General features: G+C 41.2%; 1 protein-coding gene across 1 annotated transcript in view; it reads left to right on the forward strand.

The window, feature by feature from the left end:
- sti (citron rho-interacting kinase sticky) overlaps positions 1-15,113 on the forward strand; it is a 421,549-nt gene that overhangs the window by 195,335 nt on the left and 211,101 nt on the right. Inside the window, exon 17 of the mRNA XM_080286239.1 lies at positions 4,370-4,467. Within this exon, the coding sequence (XP_080142365.1) occupies positions 4,370-4,467 (98 nt within the window). The remainder of the gene's footprint in view (positions 1-4,369; positions 4,468-15,113) is intronic.

Here is a 15,113-nt window from a genome sequence, read left to right on the forward strand (position 1 = left end):
AATATTCCTCTTTGCTACCACCCTTCTTCCATTCCCGGAAAAGCCTTCTTTTCTCCTTAATTGCAGCTTCTACACCCTCATCCCACCACCAGGTTACTTTATATCTTGGTGGTCCTCTTGTCCAGCCACATGTTACATCAGTAACTCTCAAGAAATTGTTCTTGAGGTCTCTGTACTGTTCATTAACGCCTCTGTCTACAGCTCCCTGTTCAGCCACCACTCTCAACTCGCTATAGAAGGCATCCCTTACTACTTGGTTTTTCAGCTTCCATATTTTCCTCCTAGGTACATAAGTCCTCTTTTTCATCACTTGTTCTTTAAGCACCATATCACAAATCAATAGTTTGTGCTGCTGCACACACTCCTCACTTCCTATAACTTTAACATCCCTCACTAACCTCCTATTGGCCCTCCTAACCAGAAAATAATCTATCTGACTGCTATTTCCCCCAGACTCATACGTAATTAACCTACTGTCTCTTTTCCTAAAATATGTGTTGCACACAATCATGTCCGTTGCCTCCCCAAACTCGAGTATCCTTTCCCCTTCTGCATTCCTTATACCATACGCACATCCCCCATGCACTCCTTCATAACCTTGTGCTGCTTCACCTACATGACCATTTAAGTCCCCTCCCAAAATCACTATCTCATCATCCCGCATACCACCCACTACACGTATTAAATCATCCCAAAATCTATCTTTCTCTGCTTCATCCAATCCTGCCTGTGGAGCATATGCCGATATAATCGCAGCTATCTTTCTTCCCAACAGAATTTTCACTACCAATATCCTATCGCTTACTCTCAAAACATTCATAACATATTCCACCCATTTCTCCGCAACCATCACACCAACACCTCCCTATCCGTCTGTCCCCCCCTGCCAAAACAACTTATAGCAACAGTCCTTCCCAACAATCTTTCTGGCTGATCCACCCCTGTACCGGACTTCCTGCAAACACGCCACATCCACCCACCTCCTGCTGAATGCCTCAACGACTTCCCCTGCTCTTCCCCTCAAACTTCCCACATTCCATGAACCCATCCTCATCCCCATGGGTGATTTACTGTCCTCAGGCTCTCTTTGAAACTTATTTTGTTTTTTCATCTTCTGTATTTATAAAGGGGGACAGACTGTGTTAAATACACAGGCCGATCTCTCTTTTTGCCACTCGTGATCTTAGACCTACTACTCGTGCTTGCCACCTTCTCCATAACTGAACTTGTCGTTTCCTTCTCATCTTCCATTTTTGTTCATTATGGAATTTATTCTTCCAGAATGTCAACTGAACAATGTTTACCAATTGCAGTGAACCACAGTTCCAAAACACTGCAGAAAACAACAGCCAGGGCACTCACAACGATGCAGCAAAAAACACTTCTGGACGCAGTTGAGAGCAAGGTTCGTAGCTCACTGATGAGGCAGTGGGGCGACGGTCGTTGCAGCATGGGTTGAGCGTGGTGGAGGAATACACAGGGATTCAAGTAGCTCATTGTTCTCTCTCAGACTTGGACCAAAATCATTCTGTTACCAAAAAAGGGCCATTTTATTTGACGCAACTGTCGTCGAATAGTAACGAGCAATTGAAATGTGCACAGACGCAGCCTGCATCATCTGGTAACGAGCGGTTGAAATTTGCACCGGACCCATAAACACCAAAGGGCTCATTACATTTCAAAAAGGAGATAGTAAAGAACTGCTGTTCAACTTGTGATTGTAATTATATTAACCCTCTCGTGCACGATAAGTTTCAGTAAGTTTTCCGGCACACGACTTTATCTGCTAAGCCGCCCGACCCGGCTGCCCGTTGCAGCAAATAACACGTATTCTTTCCTTATTTTCGTCACCCAAACATCAATATACTGCCATGAAACCTATGTCATCTTATTTGTCGATGTTTGTTCTAGCTGATAAGCACCACAAAAAAACAGGAAAACATGAATATAACAACATTAGGCGGCCGTGAATAAAATTTTGCTACGTCACGTTCGCTTCCCAAGATCACCATTCGAGTGTTTTCCATCATATAGGAAAATGTTATTAGAAGTTTTGATAGAGAATTTCATCAGCTTTCTAGAGAGACAAATCCTGTGTTGATATGATTTGTAGTTTTCAAGAAAATAGCCAAAAACTGAAAGCCATTTTGAAAAAAAAAATCAAGGAACTCTAATATGGAAATTTTCTCGCAGATGTTATGTTTTTATTGCATAATATTATGCAGAATTTCACCAGCTTTCTAATGAGCACCTCTTGGTTTCCATACGCCTCATAGTTCTCGAGTAAATCGCCAAAAACGACTGGGAACTCACGTCCTTACGTCACTTTTGTGATGTGCGCACAGCATATGCAATATTCCCGCCTACATAACAACGAATTCTTATCATAGATATTACATTGTTATGTCGTGTACATACGTAGCATTTACTGCTCTTTATCATGGTTCTTATAGGAAATCTATACGTCCAATAGTTTTCGAGTAATTGGCCGACAAAGTGAGATTACTCCTCCAAGCACTTTTGACTTTACCGAAAGTTTGTTCCCCCAACTTTTCCAACAGAAAATGCTCCCAGAGGCTTATATTCTGCAAATGAACATACGTAGAATTTACTGCTCTTTATCATGGTTCTTACGGGAAATCGATACGTCCAATAGTTTTGGAGTAATTGGACGACAAACATAGAATACTCTTCCCCACCTGCACGCGAGATAAAAAACACTCTTTCCCTACCTTACCCACTGCTACATATTTTCGCTCGTTACGTTTTATTATTTTCTTTTTTTACTCAAAGTATACACGTAAAGTATCATAAGGTTTTTGATAGTGCTGTCAGAAACTCGACATGACCACTAGTCTTTTTGCTTGGTTCTGACAAAGAAGCTGAACTTTCTTCCATCTCATATGTGTTTATGTAAAAAACATTATTTATTTGTGTAAAAAATATTGAACTATAGAAATAGGTCAATATACAGAACAACAAAATACAGATAACTCACTTCCTTCAGAGGTGTTGAGATGCTGGCAGTAGCTTGAAGATGAGGAGTTATGTAGTGTGTGAGCGTGTGCGTGTGTGGGTGAGCGTGTGCGTGTGTGGGTGAGCATGTGCGTGTGCATGTGAATGAGCGTGTGGGTGTGGGTGAGTGTGTGTGCATGTGTGTGTGTGTCTGTGGCTGCGGCGTATTTTCTTCTCTCCTTGCGATACATTTGCCTAAACCACATGCGATCCACACAATAGATTTCTCCACGAACATTCGCTGCACAGCATACGTATGTATATGTGGCTGTGGCATATTTCTTGTCTCTGACACTTGCACTTTGTTTTAGCAAAGTCAGTGAATGCATGAAATATTTCTCTGTGAACACTCACTGTGACTCTATTGTAGTGTCACACACCACACTACTTCACGAACACCCGCAGCATGTTTGACGTATATTTCACACAATTCCGTACGCATTTTCACTATCAGAATCACAATAATTCCATCACTAAACACCTCTAATTCTTCCTTCCCGACTATAAAAGCTGTATGTGATGCCTGCCCCATTCCACACTATGGTACCATAATTTCACCAAGCCAGCCACAATATCTTTCACACAAAATACACTTTAGGCATTGGCTTCATTATATACGTATTTGTAATCACACCAGGGGCCTTGGGGAGGGCGAGAGGCGAAACCCCGGAACAGTGAACACGCATATCGGCTCGTAGGCCTAACGCTTCATAACGGACACAATTCCTTTTCGTGACATATATCTATGTTCCGTCGACAATATCACATACAAATATGCTCATAAATATTGCATTATCACACTGAGTCAATAGGGGCTTTGGCTCAGGAAGGAGGGGGAGAATTAGTAGGCTTTTAAAGGGACTGAAGACACAACGCAACCCACCGCCTGGCTGCTTGGAAGAGACTGAGGTATACTGCTATGTGGTGGGCCCAATTAGGCAGCTCAGTGTTGCTAATGCCTTACCATTGGAAAGCGCTATACTCGCTACATTTCATCAAAATTTGACGTGATTTTGCCAGAAACTTAATTTTTGGCTATTTTTTTTGTGCTTAGGAACACGATTCGAGTGACTGAACAAATTGAGAAAATCCACATGTCACGCGAATCGCGTGACTGTGCCTGAGAGGGTTAAAGAGGTTAAAGGAGATTATTTCTACTCCTTACCAATGAAAATTATTCTCAGAGTTGAATAGTGTTATCTAGCGGTAGCAGGAATAATTTTCAAACAGCGCCATCACATTGGCAGTAGCCTGTCTGAGATAAGTTTTATGCTACAGCTATTGATATATGAATACATTACAGTAAAACTCCAGCTTGTCACTATGTGTAAATAAGTCTGTTTTCCCTTCAAAGGTTGTCTCCCAGCTGAAGCATGTATGTTCAGACCAGGATGAGGAGTTATCCATGATGGAGACCCAGGCTGAGAGGATAAAAGAACTGGAAATAGAAGAGTAAGTCTTATAGGATTATAGTACATCATTCAGTAGGTTGTGTCATCACGGCCACTCAGAAGTAACATACGGTATTTGTGTTGTAATTGGAGAAACATAAATATAGTATTTTGCATTAAAACTGTGACGTAGTGGACTATAACAGTACACCCTCATTGTACAATGAGGATATAGTTGAAAAAAATCCATCGCATAGTGATTTATTGTATATTGAGTCAATTAAATTTTGGGTTCAGGTGGGATCCTTTTTTGGCCAAGGGTCACCCACCCAACAGTTGAAAAGCAAGGTTCCAGCTCACCTACACTGATAGTTTTTTCACTTCACTACACTTCGCATGCTGCTTACCAGGAAAAGTTAGTAAACAAATTGATTTCCAACTCACCTGAACTGGTAGTTACTGCACCTCACTTGCTGCTTGAACACTAACATCACACAATGTTCCATCACTGACTCTTAACACACCCAATAGTGACCAAGTTCAAAGGCCATCTCGGAACAAACAGATAACTTAAAGCTTCCATGTGTACAGTCATAAGTGAAAACAGTGATTGTATGTTGACCAGTTAGGGTTTTTACAGGATTGTAATGATTGTACAGAACTGTACTGTATAAGCAGAATGTGAGCATAGAGTATATAAAAGAAGGTCCTAACTTTTATCATTGTATAAGTGATTTATTGCACACTGGGTCATTGTAGAGTGAGGGTCTGCTGTAGTGGCAATACTATGGCTGCTGCTTCTGATTGTTGTTTATAAAATAACCCCTCCCTCCCTACCTAAACAATCACAGACCTCACCCAGACACCTCTCACTAACAGAGGCATCATCATAGTTAGATATCTCTCACTAACATACAGGCATCATAGTTATAAACAAAGTAAAAAAAAAAGACAAAATAAATCATGTATTATTTTTTTATTATTATTATTACCTCCACCAACGAAATTGGAGGAGTTTATGTATTCACCTATGTTTGTCTGTCTGTATGTCCAGGTGATACCTACAAAAATTCTCAGTGGATTTCAGTGATATTTGATGGAAGGGGGGGCCATGGGCAAAGAAAGAATTGATTAAATTTGGGGATAGATCTGGATCAGGATCCAATATGAAATATCTCCAAAAGTTCTTAATGAATTTCAATAAAATTTTGTTCAAGAGTGGGCCATGGATCAAGGAACAATTAATTATATTTGGGGGTGGATCCGGGTCCTATGAATTCCACACAATGTCTCTGATCTGGATCTGGATCTGGATCCTTTTTAATGGCAGTGGCATTAGCAGAGGTATGTGCTTTCTCAGTGCTTCCTAGTTATTATTATTATTATTATTATTTTTGTTTTTATTATTATTATTATTATTGCCATCATCATCATGGGATAAGTTTCTTGAATATTGTAGGGAAGGTATATGGAAGGATTATTGTAGAGAAAGTAAGAGAGATATCAGAAGTTGTAGTGAGTGATGAACAGGGTGGCTTTAGGAGTGGCTGAGGATGTGTGGATCAAATATTTGCAGTGAGACAGATAGTGGAGAAGGCTTGTGAGAAGGACCGTTTGATGTTTATGGCATTTATGGATTTGGAAAAAGCTTACAACAAAGTAGACAGAGAAGGATTGTGGATGGTTTTGCTCATGTATGGTGTAGATGGTAAGCTTCTAGGTGCCATCAAGAATTTTTATGATGGTAGCGAGGCATGTGTAAAGGTAAATGGGCATCTAAGTGAATGGTTCACAATCAGTGTGGGCATGCGACAAGGTTGTGTGATTCTCTCATGGTTGTTCAATATCAATATGGATGGGATGATGAGAGAAGTAAAAACATGAGTAATGGAGAGAGGGCATGGCGTTAGTCATGAATGGTGATGGATGGAATATCTCAAATTTGTTCTATGCTGATGCAGTACAGTACTACTTGCAAATACCGGACAAGAAGTTGGTAGACTAGTGCTGAGTTTTGCTGATGTCTGTGAGCATCGTGCCTTGAGAATAAATGTAGAAAAGACTAAAGTGATGGTAATCGAGAGGGAAGGTGACTCCCAGTGTGATGTTACACTGAATGGAGAGACACTGGAATTGGTGAGAGAGTTCAAATACCTGTGTACAGTGGTAGAAAAGAGAGGAAAATGTGCCAAAGAAGTGGAAAGTAGAGTGACACAAGGAAGGAAAGTAGCTGGTGCTGTGAAAGCCTTGATAAGAAACAAAGGCTTGAGTGTTGCAGCTGCACAAGGCTTACATGAAGGTGTATTAGTGTCAACTTTAACATATGGATGTGAGACTATGGTATGGCATGAAAATGAAAAAAGTCAGGAGTGAGAACAGTGGTGATAGGACTGCTGAGGAATGTATGTAGAGTACAGAGAGTGGATAAGATACAAAATAATGTGATTCATGAGAGACGTGGAGTGAGGAAGTCTGTGGACACCAGAATTGAAGTGAGTGTCTGAGATGGTATGGTCATGTGGAGAGAGGGGGATAACAATAGAGTGGTGAAAAAGGTATATCTGAGCGAATTTGATGGAGGGAGGAGGCAAGGTAGGCCAAGGAGAAGGTGGAGGGATATGGGTGGATGAGTGTGTGAGGAAGAGAGTTATGGAAGTCGGTGAGGCCAGGGGACTGACAAAAGATCGAGCGAGCTGGATGTTGTGAGAAGTGCATGATCAGGGATCTGGCACCTCTTTTTAATGTGACAGCATTCAGATTGACTCTGTCGGATGCATTTATGTGAAGCTACAGAATGTGGTGATAGTTTTTTGGTGTATCAGATAGAGCCAGGATTCCGGGGGCTTGAATGATGAGTGAATGGAAGCGTGCCCCATTGGACTGGGCAAACTTAGGCTGTCTGGAGGTTGCTGCTCCTCACCCTGCCATAGGGTGGGAAAGAGGTCCATATGATGGTGATGATTACAATGGTGATTATTATTATTATAATTAGCAGTAGTAGTAGTATTTTTAGTGGAAGGGGCACTCACCATCCACTCACTCAAAGTCGTGCTGCACTTGGGTGACTGCCCTTTCCTCTCTTCCTTCCCTCTTTCCTTCTTTCCTCCTCTGTCTTTCTGTCCTTCATTCTTTCATCTTGTTCTGTTTACAGGTGACTCTGCACTGAGTGACAAGCCAAATGGTTTCCTGTACACCAAGAAACCATTTACTTTATTGAGTGGTAACCATAAAACCAAAATTATGGCACCTGGTGGTTTAGTGGGCAATTAAGGCACTCCAGTTGGACTGAGCCTATGCAGGTTTATTTCCAAGGGGTGGATGAGGTTTATTGCTCAAGTAATGCCACTCAGGGATGATTGAGGTTGGTAATTCTCATCTGAAATGTCAGGACCAGCTTGCTTAGCCCTGGGCTCCTTCTCTCCTCATGGAACAACTCAAGATTGGATGATGAATGATGATTATCATTATAATTTATTGTTATCGTCATCATCATCATCCGGACCTCCTTTCCCACCCAAAGGCCGGGTGAGGAGTAGCAATGTCCAGACAACACAAACTTGCCCAATCCAAATATGCCACACTTCCATTCACTCATCATTCAAGCCCCCAGAATCCTGGCTTTACCAGATATGCCAAAAACATTCACCACATTCTGCAGCTTCACACAAGTGTATCCGATTGAGTCAGTCTGGACGCTGCCATGCTTACAAGGGGTGCCAAAATCCTTGATCATGCTCTTCTTCTCACAACATTCATCCAGCCAGCACGATCTCTTGTCAGTTCCCTAGCCTCACTGACTTCCAAGCCTCTCTCCCTCAAATACTCATTTACCACATCTCTCCATCTTCTCTTTGGCCTACCTCGCCTCCTCCCTCCTTCAGATTTGCTCAGGTATACCTTTTTCACCACTCTATTTATATCCATTCTTTCCACATGACCATACCATCTCAGGACACTCTCTTCGATTCTGGTGTCCACCAATTTCCTCACTCCACACTTTTCACGAATCACATTATTTCGTATCCTATTCACCCTTTGTATTCCACATACACTTCTCAGCAGTTCCATCTCCACTGCTCTTACTCTAGACTTTTCATTTTCATGCCACACCATAGTCTCACACCCATATATTAGAGTTGGCACTAACACTCCCTCATGTAAGCCTCGTGCAGTTGCAGCACTCAAGCCTCTGTTTCTTATCAAGGCCTTCATTGCACCAGCTACTTTTCTTCCTTGTGTCACTCTGCTTTCAGCTTCTTTTGCACATTTTCCTCTCTTTTCTATCACTGTACCCAACTATTTGAACTCTCTCTCCAATTCCAGTCTCTCTCCATTGTGACATCACACTGGGAGTCACCTTCTCTCTCAGTAACCATCACTTTACTCTTCTCTGCATTTACTCTCAAGGCACAATGCTCACAGACATCAACAAAACTTTGCACTAGCCTACCAAGTTCTTGTCCGGTACTTGCAAGCAGAACTTCATCATCAGCATAGAACAAATTTGAGATATTCTATCTATCACCATTCATTACCAGCACCATCCCTTTCTTCATTACTCCTGTTTTTACTTCTCTCATCACCTCATCCATATATATATTGAACAACCATGGGGACATCACACAACCTTGTCGCACGCCGACGCCAATCATGAACCATTCACTTAGATGCCCATTAACCCTTACACACGTTTCGCTGCCATCATAAAAACTCTTGACAGCACTTAGCAGCTTACCATCTACACCATACATGCACAAAACTTTCCACAATCCCTCTCTGTCTACTTTGTTGTATGCGTTATCCTGATCCATGAATTCCATAAACACCCTATGGTCCTTCTCACAAGCCTTCTCTGCTATCTGTCTCACTGCAATTACTTGCTTCACACATCCTCTGTCACTCCTAAAGCCACCCTGTTCATCACTCACCAGCACTTCTGATATCTCTCTTACTTTTTCTGTAATAATTATTCCATATGCCTTCCCTACCACACTCAATAAACTTATGCCACAATAATTCTTGCACTCACTTTGCTCACCTTTATTTTTGTACAGGGGTACAATCACAGCCTTTTTCCACTCTGCTGGCACAGTTTCACTCCATGCCTTCTTACGTATCTCCAGCAAGCACTTCATTCCACTCTCTCCACTACACTGAAGCATCTCTGCGTTCACTTCATCAACCCCAGCTGGTTTCCCATTTTTCAGCCGTTTCACAGCGCTCTTCACCTGTGCGAGTGTCACGTCTCAAGGCACTGCATTCCTTCTCTGCACACCCCCAAAACCAATCATGTTTACAGCTGCTCTGCCCTCTCTATTCCCATTCATCAGGCTTTCAAAATATTCTTTCCATCTGGTCCTTACCTCAGCTTCATGGGTTAGTAACTTACCACCTGCATCCTTCACACTATCACATTTCTTTCCACTTTCACTTGTACATTTCTGCGCCTCTTTCCAGAATCACTTCCTATTTTCAGATTAGTTCACATTCATTTTTCTTCCCAGATCATCATTTACCTCCTTTTTCCTCTTCACTAGTCTCTTTACATGCTTCTTGCTCTTGATATACTCAGTTCTTATTTCAACTGAAACCCTATCCTGTAACCACTTTAGCCACTTCTTCTTCTTTTCATCCACCGCTCTCATAACCTCCTCATCCCACCATGCCGTACCCTTCTTTTTTGCTGATCCTCTTGCCACACCACACACCTCTTTAGCATTCCTAACAAAGCAGTCCCTATATGCATTCCACAGGCTGTCCAGATCCAATTCATTCCAGTTCACTGCATCTAACTCGTCCTCTAATTTGGTCCTGTAATCATCCGCCACTTCTTTGATCCTCAGCTTCTCAACTTTCAGTCTTTCACCCTGACTGCTCTTCTCTCTCTCTTGATCCACCTCACTCCTTTCAGCTTGATCTTGCATACCACAATCATATGATCTGACAGACCTCCACATTGTCCTCTCACAGCCCTCGTATCAGCAACCACTCCCATCATCAACCTCTCTGCGAGCACGTAATCAATCAGGCTTCTTTCAACACGATCCCCGTTTCCTCTATACCATGTATATTTATGTGCATCTTTGTGTTTGAAATACGAATTACAAATGCACAACCTCCTCTCCTGACACATATCCTTTAGTCGATTCCTATTATCATTTTCTCCTGGTACTCCACAACAGAAGGGAAGGAGAAGAAAAGGAGGAATTCAGATTAGAATGCAGAAATAGGTTTTTGGTGTTGGAAACGTTGGAAGAGGGGGAGAGAAGTGTAGATGAGATGTGGGAGGATGTGAACAAAGTTTTGCATGAGACTGCTGAATGTACGATTGGAAGGAGACATAGATTCAGGAGAAAGAAATGGATATCAGAGGAAACGTGGGATATGATAAAAAAGAGAGGTGAGGCTAAATTGAGGAGTGAGATGCAATGCGTTGATGAACGAGAGATTGAATTAGCAAGAGCTGCGTACTGGAGTTTGAATTCAGAAGTAAGAAGGTTAGCTAGGAGAGATAAAAGAAGATGTGTGGATGAAAAGGTTGCAGAGACTGAAATCTTAATAAACAAAAATGATGGACAGAGTCAAAGAATAGCATATGAATCGATTAGAGAACTGAGTGGTAATGCAGGTAAACGCAAGGAAATACCAGTTAGAGACAAGGAAGGAAATTTATTGACAAAAGATGGAGATATTAAAAATAGATGGAAAGAGCATTTTGAGACAGTTCTTAATAGACCAATACCACCAGAAGAGGATGTACCGTCTGCTCAGGAAGATTTAAATATAGAAACAGGAGAGTTGAGGCTTGCAGAAGTGGAGAAAGCAGTAAAACAGTTAAAGAATAATAAGGCACCAGGGGAGGATGGTTTATTTCCGGAAATGTTTAAAGTGGAGGGGGATAGATTAATAATGATCTTGACCAAGCTATTCAATAAGATATGGGTGACGGGGTTACTACCATCAGTTTGGAAGAATGGTGTAATTGTTAAAGTTCTGAAGAAGGGAGACCTGAGTGAATGTGGTAATTGGAGGGGAATCTCTTTGTCACCGATAGCTTTGAAAGTTTTCAGTAGAGTGTTGTTAAATAGGTTGGAGACAGTGGTTGAGGGTATTCTGAGGGATGAACAGGCTGGTTTTAGAAAGGGACGTGGTTGCAATGATCAGATCTTTATAGTTAGGCATTTGATGCAGCAAGTTAATGAAATGAGAGTACCGTTAAGTCTTTGTTTTGTTGATTTTGAAAAGGCTTTTGATAGTGTTTCGAGAGAGACTATGGGGAAGATCATGAGACATTATGGAATACCAGAGGAGTTTGTGAGGGTCATTATGAACATGCATGAGGACACATTTTGTAAAGTGATGGTTGATAGTTGTCTGAGTGATTCGTTTGAAGTCAAGTCCGGAGTAATTCAAGGTGGTGTTCTATCGCCTTTACTATTTATATTGGTCATTGATTACATTATGAAACGCGTTGGAACAGAAACCGGTGCAGGTATACTTTGGGGAGAGAACAGGAAACTTTTGGATTTAGATTATGCAGATGATATAGTTTTGATTTGTGATGGGCCAGAAGAGATGCAGAGAGTGTTGGACTGTTTGGTGAGTGAAGGTCACAAGGTGGGTTTGGTTATTAATTGTGGAAAAACTGAAATAATCAATATGAATATGGAAAATGCGCAGGAATGTGTAATTGGAGGTATGGTTGTAAAGCAAGTTGATAGGTTTAAATATTTAGGTACTTATTTAGCCAAGGATGGTTCTTTGAACTTTGAATTCGAGGAAAGGTTAAAGAAGGCTAATCAGGCAATGGGAATGCCTAAAAATATTTGGAATAATAACAATTTTTCTGTGCATACAAAAATCAAACTTTATAAGGTAATGGTTAGGAATATCTTAATTTATGGACACGAGTCATGGTACAGCACAGTGACTATGGAAAATAAATTCTTGGTGTTTGAAAACAAAGCACTTAGAAAAATATTAGGAGTTAAGTGGTGGGAAAGGATACCAAATAGTAGAATTAGAGAAATAACGGGAGTGCAGCCGGTCGATGAATATGTTAGGTTCTCACGATGGAAGTGGCTAGGACATGTGTATAGGGGACAGGGAATAGTACGAGGTACACCAGGGTTGGTGGCACTTGGTAGGAGAGGTAGAGGAAGGCCAAAAGAGACGTGGGTGAGGACAATGAGACGGGAAGCTGGAGATGAGTGCTGGGGAGATCTTGAGGAGTTAGCACAAGATAGGATGTGGTGGTGTGAGTTCATCGAGGCCCTATGCATCCCCGAGGGTGCCACAGGAAATGATTGATTGATTGATTGACTCCACAACAACCCATTATGTCATCCTCAGGACCAGTGCCTACTCTTCCCTTCATATCCCCCATCACGATCACTTTATAGCTCCTGGGCATTTCTCCCTCTACTTCACCCAGCTCATCCCAAAACCTGTCTTTCTCTCTTATTAGTGTTATTGATTAATATTATTACCATATTATTTATGTTGCCTAAAAGAAAGCATAGATCCCCTTAAGTCAACAGGATTTGCAATGTGCACAAACTAGATGATGTCACTTGTCCCAATTTTGGTACCAGTGAGAGGTGAGAATTGTGGTTCTGTTGTTGTCGTGTGAAATCTTTTACCAAGCAGATTAATCATCATCATAATCATCATCTAATCCTATGTTGCCTCATGAGGAACGTAGGAGCCCGGGGCTAGGCAAGTTGGTTCTGACATTTAAGATGAGAGTGACCAGCCTGACTCATCCCTGAATGGCATTACATGAAGAAGATTAATTATTTATTAATTACTTTATAAATGAATTATTTTAGAGGAACATGTGACGTTACATGGAGAGACACACAATAAGGAAGTGAAGGAGTGTTGTGGTATGGATGTGTTGATAGAAAGCATTAGGAGAAATACATTGAGGTGGTTTGGCCATGTTTAGAGGATGGAGAGTGAGAGACTAATGAGGAGAGTGTATGTGAGTGAGATGGGCAGGGGGGGAGGGGGGGGAGGCCGATGATGAGATGGGGGATGGAGTGGAGTAGTATATGGGGGAGGAGGGTGCAAGCTTGGAGCAGGGTCGTGAAATGGCGGGGAGCCTGGTGACATGGAGGCTAATTGTTTGTGGTCACCTCTTATGGCATTAAGATGTCTGGCAATAGATAGATAGATAGATTTCATTTATGAGATACAGTACTGCTGCTAAACTCAAAATCCACTGAGTTGTTGTCTACTAATTCAAGGTTTTATTTGTTCTTCATTTAACTTATAACAACAACAGTAACAACAACAAAAATCCACCCACCAGAAAGATCGTTATCCTCCTATCATTTTGATCATCACAATCATCCCTTTAATGTTTCTTCACCAGAGGATGGGGTAAGGTAATATCCAACACACAAGGAAGAGAAAGCATTAACGAAAAACTTTGAACAGCATGCTTAGTCAGATTGGCCACTCAGGCCCACCAGAATCCTGACTCTACCTCAGATCTGATTATTAGCACCCTTTTTTTTTTTAACTCTTACCAGATAGTTCATTGAATATCAAGTTAAAATAAAGGTTCCAGACCCTTGCCATGTGCTTCTCCATGCATAATTTATCCATCCTACTGGAGCACCTGTCAGTTTTCATACCTCATTAAACTTTTGTAGGCTTGCCTCAATTTCTTATTCACCCATTTACCATATCTAACCTCTTTCTTCTTGGCCTACTATGTCTTGTCCCACCTTCACACTCACTTTCACTCACTCATCGTCTTTATTTTTCATCACTTTCTTTATCAGCATCATCAGTGTCAGTATTATTATATGTTACAAGTATCATTTTTATCATCCATGACAATATCATCTTTATAATAATCAAAATCCCTAATGTCCACTTAATTGATGAGGTGAGGTAGGATCATGAAGACACATGAATACAAGTCTCCTAATGCAGCTCTTCCACATGAACATTATGTAGCTAGCTAAAGTAAAGTAAGTAATTTATCTAACCTGAGGCTCTTGTTATTGTTACTCCTGGCTCAGGTGAACATAAACTAGATGGACTATAAGATTCTGGTCAGAGGCACACTTAACCCCTTCAGCTTTGGAATGTCACTTACAGTAATTTCTCGCTTAACGCTATACAGTACATGTGTTCCTAAAACCTACCATGTTAAGTGAGGGTTTTTCCAGCAAGAATTAGTGCTTTTTCAGATATATATTTTTAAAAAATCAAATTCAAAGCAGCAAATAATTATCTAAGTTCAGTGGAATCTCCTAAATCGTGGTCTTATGAGACTGGCCACACGCTGCGATTTGAGAATTCCGCGAGTAAGAAATAACTGATCTTACGGGGAAAATTACTTATGAGTCTGTCATCTTGGAAAAGAATAGAGGCTACAAACACTTAGTGGCCCTATCGGGCTGCTAAGCACTTGCTCCTGCCAAGGGCATTTGGGCTTCGCCCTTGATTTTTAACTCTTAAATACTGTAGTAATCATATATGTTCAGACAATAAGATAATGAAGCTCAGCCAGGATGGACAAAAGTATCTAATTGAGGAATACAGCAGTGACTTTTAATACAACATGGTATTGTAGTGAGCAGTAACTGTGCTCAAATGCATTTGTGGTGGTGCACAGAAAAACAATCAGCGAAATGCAGATAACAATCCATCAGTTGTCAGTGAGTGAGTGTGCTCATGACTGAAGTC

The sequence above is a fragment of the Coenobita brevimanus genome, chromosome 110 (genome assembly GCF_032717465.1).
Source record: "Coenobita brevimanus isolate Jiangsu-jjx chromosome 110, ASM3271746v2, whole genome shotgun sequence".
NCBI lineage: Eukaryota > Metazoa > Arthropoda > Malacostraca > Decapoda > Coenobitidae > Coenobita > Coenobita brevimanus.